Below are 14,174 nucleotides of genomic sequence, written 5' to 3' on the forward strand. Positions count from 1 at the left end.
TAAAAAGGGCACTAGCCCTTTGAATTTCCAATCGAATGAGCCCTTTTTGAAGTTTCTACGCCAAGCTTTCTATAAAAATCTTATGTGCCCCCAGGGCAAAACTTACAACCCTTGCCCTGGGGGCTCTGGGGGAGTGTTCTCCTCAAAAACATAATTTTTATCTGGAAATCAACTTCGCTGAACAAAATGGCTATCTCAAAATTTTGATTGGGTGTGTTTGGCGAAATGGTGGGCTTAGAAGGAGTGTTAGTTGCCTTCCAATCACTTTCGACTATTAAAAAGGGCACCAGCCATTCCTATTTCCAATCGAATGAGCCCTTTTCGAAGTTTCTACGACAACTCTTTCAATACCAAGTGCCCGGGTATGGAGAAAATAATAATAAGACTTTGTGATAACATCGTTCTTTACTTAGTTAGTGCTATTGCGCTGCCTATGAAAAAGACTATGTCAATATAAAACGGACATAAATTAATTAAAATAATTTTTTTACAAAATAAGTTTTTAAAAAAAAAAGTAAAGAACTCCATTAAACAAAAATAAACAAAAATAGAATCAAATAATATACCAAGCATACAACTACCACAAATCAGTATCAATAAATAAATGAAACCCAAAACAAACAGAAATTAAAATAAACAATGCAAACAGACATACAATAGATATTAATGTAAATTAATAAATAAATCTTAAAACGAGTGAAACTTAAATTAAATATGCAAATCAAGTTTGAAACGAACAAAAATCACCACAAACAGGAGTTTGGGTATGACCTCCTTCTCTCACTGTAGACGCAACAGGCTTTTGGTTTTTATTTACAGTTAGGAAAGGAGGCAGTATCCAAACACTTGTCTGTAGGGAAACTATATTCGTCTTTAACAACTTTAAAAAGAGCTAATAAATTAAACTGAATATTTGACGTATAATGATATTAATTACAGGAAAACCGCCACTTCAAAATGTTTCTGTGACTCGAATGTGAATATTTAAAATGAAATGAAGGGAAAAATATTTTCGTATAATTCATTGTCAGTAAATTGGAAATAACACGGTCGGTTTTAGGCTTGTGCAATAAGAGAAGCAGGCGATATCGAATCTCATGCGTGTAGTGATTTCTGTTCATTTCAAGTTTCATTTGCGTATTCAATTTAAGTCTTGCGTGTTTTCTGATTTGTTTATTAATTTACATTAATATCTATTGTATGTCTGTTTGCATTGATTGTTGATTTAATTTCTGTTCGTTTTAAGTTCCATTTGTACTTCAATAGGAAACTATTTTTGTATTTTAAGCTTGATATTCATATTCAATCTAAGTATTACTCGCTTTAATATCTGTTTATTCATTTATATTATTACTTGTTGTATGTTTTTGCTATGATTGTTTATTTAATTTCTGTTCGTTTTGGGTTTCATTTATTCTTTAATAGTAATTTCTTGTCGTTTTGAATTTGAACTTTAAAAGGTATCTGTATCTGCTGAGCTTAAGTTTAAATTTTCTTTGAAAAACTTATTTTTCGGAAAGTTTTTTTTAATTAATAACATATACATGCTGATATTTATTCCTTAAAATCTTAGTTAATTTTTTATTTCTTAAAGTTATAAAGATTTAAACATTTAAAAGAATTTTTTCAGTAAAGTACAAAATATATTCTGGCTTTTAGAAAGCATAGGGGTTTAGAACCCTACTCAGATTAATTTCTGCTCGTTTTGAGTTTGACTCTGTTATTTTTTTTTATTTGTGGGTTTTGTGTTTCATTTATTTATTGATACTCATTTGGTGTGGTTGTATACTTGGTAGATTATTTGATTCTATTTTTGTTCATTTTTCGTTTAACAGAGTTCTTTGCTTTTTTTTTTGAAAAATTCATTTTGTGAAAAAAGTGTTTTTAATTAATCATAGGCAGCACAATAGCGTTGCCTAAGTTAAGAACGATGTTGGCACAATGTATTATTTATTATTTTTTGGGGTTGGTCTTAGACCAGGGCACTTCGTATCGAAGGAGTTGTCGTAGAAACTTCGAAAAGGGTTCATTCGATTGGAAATTGGAGTGGCATATGCCCTTTTTATTAGTCGAAAATGATTGGACGGCAGCTCTCACCCCTTCCAAGCCCACCATTTCCCCAAAAACATCCAATCCAAATTTGGAGATAGCAATTTTGTTCACCGTAGTTGAAAGATCTTTAAAATTATATCTTTGAGGAGGACACTCCCCCCACAGTCCTCAGGGCAAGGGCTGTAATTAATGCCCTGGGGGCATATAAGGTTTTATTGAAAGCGTTGTCGTAGAAACTTCAAAAAGGACTCATTCAATTGGAAATTCAAATGTCTAGTGCCCTGTTTAATAGTCGAAAGTGATTGGAGGGCAACTAACCCCCTCCATTTACCATTTACCCGTGCAGTCATTTAAACATTTGCCTCTCAATTATTTGGACTGTCTGTCTTGGCTTTTCTATTTCTATCTACAATTAACCATGTCTTGGTACAACCTACTGCAAAATACTTGATTTTCAATTCAGAGACTCTAGGCTAGGCAGGCATGCCTTTCCAAAAACTAACAAACAAGTATTTGTACAATAAGAGAGTCATACTTACTCCCGCCATTTACCCTTGCAACCATTTAAACATTTGCCTCTCAATTACTTGGACTATATGTCTTGGCTTTTCTTTTTCTATCTATATTTAGCCATTGATTTTGAATTGAAAATCAAGTATTTTGCAGTAGGTTGCATCAAGACATGGCTAATTGTAGAAAGAAAGAGAAAAGCCAAGACAGATAATCCAAGTAATTGAGAGGTTTTTTTTTAAATTAGTTTGCCAAAAAAAGGTGACTGGGCTTATTGTATTTTTTTAAACCGAGTTATTGAAGGCCTTTAAACCACTAATTGCTTGTGCTCTACTTTTTTCGTGATTACATTTCTATTCATTTTGTAGTTTTTTTTCTAAAGTCACCCGATAATTTTTTCAGAGGGGAAGGAGCTAAAGCCCCTGAAAGTACATTCTTTAAACCCCAAATTTTCAAACCTTTCCTTAGAGGTTCTTCAGATACACATGGAGGGTGGGTGGAGTCTCCCCACTAGCCTTGTTTCTGATTTCATTAACAGGAATTATGCATTTCAGGCGTTTGTATGCTTGGCTTCTAGGACAAGACCCAAATCAAATGATGACAGTAGATGGTAAGGAACAGATTGAGTTCTTTGAGCAGCATTCTAAATCAATTCTTGTCAGAGTAAGTGCTAATTCCTGGTTATTTCTCCTTAATAAGTTTTACGTAATTCCTTTTTTAGTGATTTATTGTAAGGGTACGAATATTTTTGTTCAAAATTCTCCGGGAGATCCTGAGCAATAATGTAAATGGTTCTAGGTGTTTACCCCCCCCCCGAAAAATATCCCCCCGGAAAATACCCCCCGCGGAAAATACCCCCTTGGAAATTACCCGCCCGGAAAATATCCCCCCGGAAAATACCCCCCGCGGAAAATACCTCCCCGGCAAATACCCTCCCCCCGTGGAAAATAAGCCTTTCCAAATTTAAAAATTTTATTTTAGTTTTTTTTTATTTCCGCAAGGGGAAGGAATTTTGGTACTTGTGTATAATGCGCCACTCGCTCAAGTTTACCCTGTGTAAAACTTGAAAACTAACCCGTTTCTTAGTTAGTTTTTTTTTCAGCTTAGCGTGAGACAAGAAAAAGACAAGTGACAAAATAAATGCAGTGTTTCATTAAAGTGTTTTATGATGATGATCGCTGATCAAAGTTTATGTTATTTTTGCCTTTCATTAATGTTATTTTACTATGTTCATGGCCGTATATTTTGCTTTAAAATACACTTATCTATCTATCTATCTATCTATCTAATATGCTGAATAATTGTGTCAAAAAAATTTTGCATGCAGACCTGCTATGCTTTACCCCCCCCCTCCTAATGTGCAAATCTATAGCCCAAATTTATTTCTAAAGTAACGAAGAAACTAACGAAAAAACCGGTGTGTTCTCGAATTTTACACAGCGTAAACTTGAGTGAGTGGCACATAATACACAAGTACCAAAATTCCTTCCCCCTACGAAAATTAAAAATAAAACTCAAATAAAATTCTCGAATTTGGAAAGCCTTATTTTCCTCGGGGGGGGGGGGGTATTTTCCGTGGGAGGAGGTATTTTCCGCAGGGGTTACTTTACGGGGGGGGGGGGTAAACGTCGGCCACCAATTTAAATAATATATATCAAACAGTTTGGGGTAACGAAATGTAAGTAAGGAGTGACCCGGCTCAATAGTAACCGAAACTCTAAAAAACGGAATTCTGATACCAGTAGATGCATCGAAAGAAGTTCATTTTTATGCGGATTTCAAATAAATAAGTTTCATCAAGTTTGATTTTACCCATCAAAAGTTACGAGCCTGAAAGAATTTGCCTTATTTTCGAAAAAAAGGGGGAAGCACCCCATAAAAGTGATAGAATTGAATGAAAATTACGCCATCAGATTCAGCGTATCAGAAAACTCCACTGTAGAAGTTTCCAGCTCTTATCTGCAAAAATGTGGTATTTTGTGTTCTTTACCAGAAGAAAGATTACAGACGCGTGTTTATTTATTGTTTTTTTTTTTCCAGGGGTGATTGTATTGATCCAGTAGTCCTAGAATATCGTAAGAGGGCTCATTTGAACGGACATTAAAAATTTTAGTGCCCTTTTTAAGTGACCAAAAAATTGGAGGGCAACTTGGCCCCCTCCCACGCTCATTTTTTTTCCCGAAGTCACCCAATCAAAATTTGAAATACCCATTTTGTTCAGCATATGAACAAAATGGTTCAGTGAACAAAATTCCATGAATCAGCATGGAATTTTGTAATTTTTGCCAGAAGAAAGATCATCGATGCGTGTTTATTTATTGTTTTTTTCCCTAGGGGGAATCGCATCGATCCATTAGTCCTAAAATATCGGTAAAGGGCTCATCCGAGCGGAAATTAGGAGTTCTAGTGTCATTTCTAAGTGACAAAAAGATTTGAAAGCAGCTTGACCCCCTCCCACGCTCATTTTTTTCCCGAAGTCACCCAATCAAAATTTGAAATACCCGTTTTGTTCAGCATAGTCGAAAATCTAATAAATATGTCTTTGAGAATGACTTAATCCGTCACAGTTCCCGGGGGAAGGGCTGCAAGTTATGAACTTTGCCCATTGTTTACATATAATATTGGTTATTGGAAAGTATACAGACGCTTTCAGGAGGGATTTTTTCTTTTGAGGGAGAGGGGGCTCGGAGGAGGGGGTTAAGTGGCAGGATCTTTCCATGGAGGATGTTTTCTTTGGGGAAGGGACATTTTTATGAAGGGCCGCCGGATTTCCCAGCATTATTTAAAAAACGATCAGAAATTAAATAAAAAAAAAGTTTTTTTCAACTCAAAGTAAGGAGCAACATTAAAACTCATAACGAACAGAAATGATTTCGTATATGAGGGGGTTTGCCCCCTAGTCAATACCTCGCTCTTTATGCTAAAGTTTTTTGAGTACTTTCAAAAGAGCTATCTATTCTAATTAAACGGCCTTTGTCATTCCGGGATTTGTGATTCGAACAAAATTCGAACTTTAGCGTAAAGAGTGAGGTATTGACTAGGGAGTGAACCCCCTCATTTACGTAATAACATATACGTAATAAAAAAAAAAAAAAAAAAAAACAAGCGATACGGTTCAATAGTAATCGAAACTTTAAAAAACGGAATTTTGACTTCAAGAATCAAACAGTTCGTGGTAACGAACTGTAAGTAAGGAGCAACCCGTCTCAATAGTAAGCGAAACTCTAAATAATGGGATTTTTGACACGTTGGGACTCAGTGTCTCCGTTGATCAAACAGTTCGTGGTAACGAACTGTAATTAAAGAGCGACCCGGCTCAATAGTAACCGAAACTCTAAAAAACGGGATTTTGATACCAATAGATACATCAAAAGAATCAGATTTTAATGCTGATTTCAAATATAAGTTTCATCAAGTTTAGTCGAACCCATCAAAAGATACGCGCCTGAGAAAATTTGCCTGATTTTTGAAAAAAGGGGGAAAGACCTCCTAAAAGTTATAGAACCTTAATGAAAATCACACCATCAGATTCAGCGTATCAGAGAACCCTGCTGTAGAGGTTTCAAGCTCCTATCTGCAAAACAGTGAAATTTTTTATTTTTGCCAGAAGAAAGATCACAGATGCGTGTTTATTTGTTTTTTTTTGTTTGTTTTTTTGTTGTTTTTTTTCCCAGGGGTGACCGTATCGACCCAATTGTCCTAGAATATCGTGAGAGGGCTCATTGGAACGAAAATTAAAAGTTCTAGTGCCCTTATTAAGTGACCAAAAAGAATGGAGAGCACCTAGGCCCCATCCCACGCTCATTTTTTTCCCAAAGTCACCTGATCAAAATTTTGAGATAGCCATTTTGTTCAGCATAGTCAAAAATATGATAACTATGTCTTTTAGGATGATTTAATCCCCCAAAGTCCCCGGGAGGAGAGCTGAAAGTTATGAACTTTACCCAATGTTAACATACACAGTTGGTTATTGGGAAGTATACAGACGTTTTCAGGGGGATTTTTTCTGGTAGCGGGGGGGTATGTGGGAGAATCTTTACATGGAGGAAGTTTTCATGTGGGAAGGGACATTGCTATGAAGGGGGCGCCGGATTTCCCAGCATTATTTAAAAAAAGATCAGAAATTAAATAAAAAAAAAGTTTTTCAACTGAAAGTAAGGAGCGACATCAAAACTTAAAATGAAAAGAAAATATTACATATATGATTTGGTTCACCTCCTAGTCAATACCTCGTTCTTTAAGCCAAAGATTTCTTAGTACTTTCATAAGAGCTATTTATTCTAATTAACGGTCTTTGTGATTAATGGGTCATTTTTAAAGAATTGGAACAAAATTCGAACTTAACGTAAAGAGCGAGGTATTGACTAGGGGGCGAACTCCCTAATATACGTATTAAAGATATATGAATATAGAAATTCGTTACGTAAGCTAATTCGTAAGTTACGTATATTTATTATTAATAAAAACGTTCGTAAATAAAATTAAGCAACGTTCGAGAAAGCCATTTAAGCAAATAAAAGTAAAATTAATATGCAAATTTGGTGTTGATTATTCATGTACGGTGAGCCAAAATCAAAACCTGCATGTATTCAAAAACGTTCAAAAATTAAATAAAAAAACAAGGTTTTGTAACTGAAAGTAAGGAGCGACGTTAAAACTTAAAACGAACAGAAATTATTCCGTATATGAAAGGGGCTGTCCCATCCTCAACGCCTCGCTCTTTACGCTAAAGTTTGACTTTCCCACATCTCTGTTTTTTTTTAAACAATAAAAAACTTTAGCGTAAAGAGCGAGGCGTTGAGGAGGGGATAGCCCCTTTCATATATGGAATAATTTCTGTTCGTTTTAAGTTTTAACGTCACTCCTTACTTTCAATTAAAAAAAACTTGTTTTTTTTATTTAATATATCAAAAGAATGGGCTTATAATGCTAATCCAGCATTATAATGAAAAAAGCTTCTCATTGTTCCAATTAAGCGACGATAGTATTTCAGAAGTCATTCTTAAAGAATTCGGAGAAAATTCATAAATTATGTATATTTATTACTAATATAAACGTTTGTAATTAAAATTAAAATTTCTAGTGGATTTTTTAAGGAACCCAAAAAGTTGGAAGGCAAATAAGCACCATCCCCCGCCCTTTTTTCTCAAATTCATGCTATCAAAATTTTGAAAAAGCCATTTTGCCAAAAAAAGAAAAATTAATATGCAAATTTCGTTTTAATTATTCATATACGGTTCGCTTATTTCAGAACCTGCATTAATTCAAAAACGTTCAGAAATTAAATAAAAAACGAGTTTTTTTAACAGAAAGTAAGGAGTGAGATTAAAACTTAAAACAAACAGAAAATATTCCGTATATGAAGGGGGTGGCCTCCTCCTCAACACCTCGCTCTTTACGCTAAAGTGTAAATTTTCTCCCAATTCTTTAAGAATAACTCCTGAAACACTATCTTTGTGTAATTGGAACAATGAGAAGCTTTTTTCAAAAGTACTTAAAAATTTTAGCGTAAAGAGCGAGGTGTTGAGGAGGAGGTAACCTCCTTCATATAGGGAATAATTTTGTTCGTTTTAAGTTTTAATGCCGCTCCTTACCGTCTGTTAAAAAAAACTTGTTTTTTTTTATTTAATTGGAATAAAGAACAATAATTGATAAATATAATTCGTCTGAATTCGGCGACTTACTAAAGAGCTTCGATAATGGAATAAAAAGAAAAGAGCTGTACCTTTTTCTCCAGAAGATTATTTTTCCGAAAGAAGAATTATATCTACATAATTATAATCAGTTATCCTTTAGATACATTTAATGTGACAGTGACTAGTTTTAAATCAATTTAAAGTTCAAGTTACATGATTTAGACGGTTTGAATAGATATATGACGTTAAAGCAAAAGATTAATTGCAGAAAATTTTCTACCACAAAATACCAAATTTGCGCTTTTAAGTTAGAAAAAAAAACACGAGTGCCGAAAAAAGTAATAATAATAAAAAAAACCTTAGCCACAGGACAAGAGGTGTAAAAATTGTTTTCATCAGCCCTTGCAAATCTAAAACTAATTTACATGTATTATTGGTATAAGGAATGTTGTTAATTAGCTTGATCCTTAATTTATTCATTTTTTCTTTTGTCAACCTGGATGTACTTACACATTTTTGATTTAGTTTAAAAGTAAGAGCAGAAGTAGTAATAGTAATAGCCCTGAAAGTTTCAACAACTTAATCCCCTCAGTCATTTAGCCACAGGACAAGAGATGTCAGAGTAGAAAAGGGTTATTGTCATTTAATATTGTTTACATGGATGTATATGTCTATACCCAGTCATTTTAAACAATTAAGTTAAATTTTTACTGACTCGGGTTTAAGGTTGGTATGATTCCACAAGTAATTTTGTGTAAGGAGGCATATTCCTTTGTTTGTAAATTTTTTTTTTTACTTGAAAAACAGGATAGGCTAGTATGCTGAACATAAGCTGGTTAAAAAAAGTGCATTCAAGCATACTGATCGCAACAAACTTAGGACCCCCTTTGCAGAGGGCCCTGTCCCCCTGGGAGCGGACCCACTTGAATTGAATTTCCAGTTTTTTTTTTAGATTTAGGTCTACATGGCTGTATATGTTTATGCCCAGTCATTTCAAACAATTAAGTTACATTTTTACTGACGTGGCTTCAAGTTTGTTATGATTCCACTTGGAATTTTGTGTAAGGAGGTAGATTTCTTTGTTTGTAAATATTTTTTATTCGATTGAAAAACAGGATAGGCTAGTATGCTGAACATAGGCTGGTTAAAAAAAAATGCATTCAAGCATACTGATTGTGCAGTTTCGGCAGAGTAGTATATTTACCTCCTGGCCAATGCTAACCTAAAGTAATCCATTTGCACTAGTTCCACGATATTCTTATGATCTTTATAACGTTTTATGCATAACTTGATTCCTGTCGATTGTTTGTTTTTATTTTTATAACCTGCTAGTTCGTCTATATATAGTCATTGTTTACAGTTCTCTGAAAACTATACTAATCATACAGAAATCCTGAGGTTTTATAGCCAAATATTTGGATTATATGCCTGGCTCACATTCGGGGAACGGTAATATTATTACTGTGATGTAAAGTCTGTTTGAGAGAATAATAGTTTCATTCGAACTCTCTGCAGCTGTCTTCTCTCGCTTCCACACCTCATTTTAATGTTTGTTTTTTCTTTTGTAGCTGTCTTCTCTCACTTCCGTTGCTCACTTCTGTAGCTTTTTTTTCTCACTTCTATAGCTGATTTTCTGTAGCTCACTTACTGCTAGGTTGTTGATCTAGATATATTGAGATTTTAGTTCTAGATTGTTTCTAGATGTTCTAGATTTAGTTCTAGATAAATACCTTTACTCACTTTGTGGATATGGTAATATTCTATTACTAACGTAAAAATAGTTTAGGGAATTTTTTATCTTACCGGATATTCTATTTGCTCATATTTTTTCAGGCTATAAAAATGAATATAAAGCAAGCACCAGTGGATGTGAAGCAATATCGTATTCTTTTATCTCTTTTAGAAAAGCCTGAAATTGGACCAGAAATTATTGACTTAATCCTTGTGGACATTTTAAGGTGATAATTTTTTTTTCTTCACTATATTTTAACTGTAGCTTGGAAATCTAAGCAGAGATAAGTTTAAGACTTTCTAAGAAAATCTTGAACTGTTTTTTTTCGTTTATCGCTCAGAAAAGTAAAAAAAATAAGCATCCCCCACCTTTTCAGTGATAGAACATTTACGAGTTTCTAATGTACAAGGTGTCCACCGCAAACTGAGACAATCTCAGAAAGGAAATTTTAAACCAAAGAAATAAGATTTTAACGTTTATCTGTAATAGAGGGGGAATTATGTAGCTAATTTTTTTGGGGATGGGGGAAGGAGTGCACTTCCGTCTCGAGGGGTTGCTGGGAGTTGAATCAAGTTTCGTCAATGGTAACCCCCCATAAACTTCAAATGCAAGATACAACCAAAGTTGTTTCCGTCTAAAACGGTCTTTGAAAAAACATTTCTGTAAAGTTTTCCAATCTTCTGGTTAATTAACATTGAAATCCAGTTAGAGAAAACGTGCCAAAGAATAGTTAGGTCAAACTGCGACCAATGTTGCCGCAGTTTAACCTATGAGATTCGGAAACTGTGTATGTAGTTTTTCAATAGTTCTAAATTGGTTAAGTGGTCCTTTCCTATCGTATGATATGTTTTGTTACCAAAAATGACACAAGAATTTTCGAATTCCATTCAAGTGACATTTCACGATATAAGTATGCATGATATAGAAAAATTGTTAAGAGGGAATTTTACATAGTTGAAAATTACTCCAGTTTTTCAATCCTCAGATGGCGCAGATCCCATTCATGTGACTACGGGAGCAGCATTAAAGTTTCTTATGCCACCGTCTATAAAATATTGCATATTTTTAATCTTGAAACAAAAGAAGTGAGGTTTAACTTAAAGCTGTTTTTGGGGAAATACAGATAAAAAAAAAGTATAAACATTATAATTGAGAAGACAGTATTAGAGGAAGGGATTCCGTAAAAACAAAACTGTATAGATTTCCACATGTTGGATCTGTTTGATATGAGTTTTGTGAATATTGATCTTTAATAAAAATAAATTTTTCTCTCTCGCTCTTCAAAAAAGTGCTAAAAATTATGTACAAAAAAGTTGTTTCCGTAAGAAAATGTATATACTTGTAAACAATTTTTTTGTGTGTGTAATTTTGCTTTCTTCTGTGTGTTGGCTTTCTGTCTGTGTTGAATATTAATCATTTCGTTTGTGCTGTTTACCGTTGTTATTTTTTTGGTACTGTTTGTCTTTTGATTAGATTTTTATCATTTATGATAAAAATATTTTTATGTTTATTTTACCTTCAAAGTAGTATTATATTTTCTTGCTTGTGAAAATTTTATTTAGAAACAAATTAAAAAATTTATTTAGGAATTCCTTAGACTTTGAAATTTAAAAAACAGGATGGCGAACATCGTGAGTACCATTGTTTTAGCAAATTTATCAAGATAACCGACTAATATTTTGTGGAATGATTACTTTTAGGAAGAGAAATTTTTAAGTTAGAATAAAATTTTATTTTCTGTTTTTTTTTTCACTCCTATTGTCTTATTAATCAATGGGGATAATAAATTTAGAAAGTATATTAACACTAATTCTTCGGCTCTGAAGAAGATATATTGTAAACTGAGTATCTACGGAGCTTTTTACCCTTTAGCCAATGGCATCAATTCGCAAAAATTTAAGGGGGCGGAGTCAAAATGTATTTTCCAATATATAGGGAGCATTATGGTATTATGTAAAATACCAACATAAGTTTACATGTTTCTTTCTTTTTTTTTTGTTTTTGAATATTATTCATTTTGTCTACGTTGTATACTGTTGTTAGTTTTATTCGTTTGTTAATTGTCTTTTGATTATATTTTTACCATCTTATGAAAAAACAAATTATATTTATTTTAGCTTCGAAGTAAAATTATATTTTTTTACTTATAAAGATTGATTTAAAGACGAATAATAAATTTATTTAGAAATTTCTTAGACTTCTCTAACCCGTTACACCCTCCTAAGGTAATTAAGAATAGAAACCTTAAAATAACAAGTACAGTCTCAGCACAAGATTCACATCGATCGAAATCTACATCTCAAGGTTTATATAGCAGCTTGAAATTTGATAGACTATAAGATACTCAAATAAAATATCAAGGGATCATAGGCCAGGTGACTTGAAATGATTACCCAAGGTTACATTGAACTATTAGAATACTAGGTCAATTCTATATAATACATTGATAAGTGAGTCGTGAATTGTTGATAGTAGTAGTAGAGATATTATTAATATGACCCAACATATTAATATAATCTCTTTGATCCACCGTCTATTATAATATTCAGTCATTTATTTGTTTTATTTTGGCTTTTTATTCTATCATCGATAGTATACTTATATTTTCACCAATCGTAATTTTCTCTTGTAAGTGATTTTGCACTATTTCATATTTTTGTTCGATTTTTATACTTACTAATCATGGACCTTGCCTGTACTGTCCTTATGGTGTTTAGTTTTGACCTTAGCTAACTCTTTTACTTAATCTTTATTATTTTTACTTGATGTAATTTTTTCTTTATCGAACCTACTTTCTAAGATATAGTTATGATTTTCTTATTTACAGTTTTATATCTGTTTTTTAGGTCTATACATTATGCAACAGCTCTAAGTGACGAAACAGAGGAAAAAATACAAGAGTTTCTACGTACAGTTTCACTTCTATTTCATTTTCTAGAGCCTCACTATGTGTGGTCGTTCATTGCTGATAAATTTAAAGAGATTTGTGAAGAGAAAGGCAGTCATTCAGACAGCACTGTAGAAAAGTTGAAATATACAGGTGAAGATAAACTGAACATCCATGAAATGTGTATCCTTACTGAAGCGTTATTATATTCCGTTGAACTTGAAAAGGAGACTTTAAATTCCCATTTGCCGAGATGCTGTGCAGAAATATTGAGATCTATTACTGATTATTGCTCAGCCATTACCTTCCAAGAGATTGATGCTAGTGTAAAATTATGTTTTAAGATATTTGAAAAAATGGAAAGATCCTCGGGAAAGTTAGTGACGGGGGCTGATGGTGAAGAGGAACTAGTTCAATCTAATATTAGTGAGAAGATTCCAAAATTGAATGAATTTCGAAAAATTGCTGTTAAACTTTACTCAGCTTTTATTGATGCCAGGATGATAAATGAAAGGCAGTCCCTCGATGCACTTGAAAAGATTGATGGTCCCGACGAAACTGGTATTTTGCTGGCCAGTGTTGTCACTCGTCCGTCATGTGATTCAAAAAGCTGGAGGACTAAAGATCGTAATGTGAAAAATTTAGAAGGAAAACAATTATTGACTGCCAAAAAAGAGAGTGTGTTAACCAAATATTTGGAACTACGCACCCATAATATGGCTTTTAGCAGTTTTGGATCTGAAGAATGTGCAGCTTGTGTTTCTTGCTATAAAACAATTTGTGAACTTTTGTTGAAACTAGCTAATTATCAGCTTTTTCCATCGACATCTGAGGGAGAAAGGGCCTGGAAGTCTACTAGGTGTAAGTAAATTAATTATTTATTTTATTTAATATCAATTATTAACGGAAAACTTAACTAAATAATGTTCAGTTAAATTTTTGTCGGCCATTTTCTGTATCAAAGGCACTGTAGGAGACACGTAGGTTCACCGTCCGGAAGAGTTTAGAGGTATGGTAAGAAATAGCCACCGTATGAAGGGCTTCCTGTTGGGGGAGGACGCCCTTTTCCATCGGAATGGCAATTTTTTTTTTTCTATTGGATGGTTTTTGGTAGTATATGGTGACTTGAAGTGTGTCCAGTTCGGCTACTATTTAATAAAAAGAGTAGGTGACGTCTAAAGTTAAACTTAGATGTATTTTGAATTTAAAATTTGTCGTCACTGAGAGGCACAACTCAGTTGTCTTTGAAAATCAAAAGATTGTAATTTTGGATTGTAAGGTCTTATGAACAAAATTGTTGTCAAATTTAACGGTTTGGTTTTATTTAAGTATTTTCCTACTTCAACTTCAACTGCCC

The 14,174-nt window shown here is 33.4% G+C and overlaps 1 protein-coding gene across 3 annotated transcripts in view; it reads left to right on the forward strand.

The window, feature by feature from the left end:
• LOC148954908 (protein DOP1A) overlaps positions 1 to 14,174 on the forward strand; it is a 160,533-nt gene that overhangs the window by 79,404 nt on the left and 66,955 nt on the right. For all 3 annotated transcript variants that reach the window (XM_089099104.1, XM_089099111.1, XM_089099118.1), the window contains exons 7-9: positions 3,117 to 3,225; positions 10,032 to 10,156; positions 12,777 to 13,678. In XM_089099104.1, the coding sequence (XP_088955230.1) occupies positions 3,117 to 3,225; positions 10,032 to 10,156; positions 12,777 to 13,678 (1,136 nt within the window). The remainder of the gene's footprint in view (positions 1 to 3,116; positions 3,226 to 10,031; positions 10,157 to 12,776; positions 13,679 to 14,174) is intronic.

This window comes from Artemia sp. Qi Xiang Cuo, chromosome 2 (genome assembly GCF_049724085.1).
Source record: "Artemia sp. Qi Xiang Cuo chromosome 2, ASM4972408v1, whole genome shotgun sequence".
NCBI classification, from domain to species: domain Eukaryota; kingdom Metazoa; phylum Arthropoda; class Branchiopoda; order Anostraca; family Artemiidae; genus Artemia; species Artemia sp. Qi Xiang Cuo.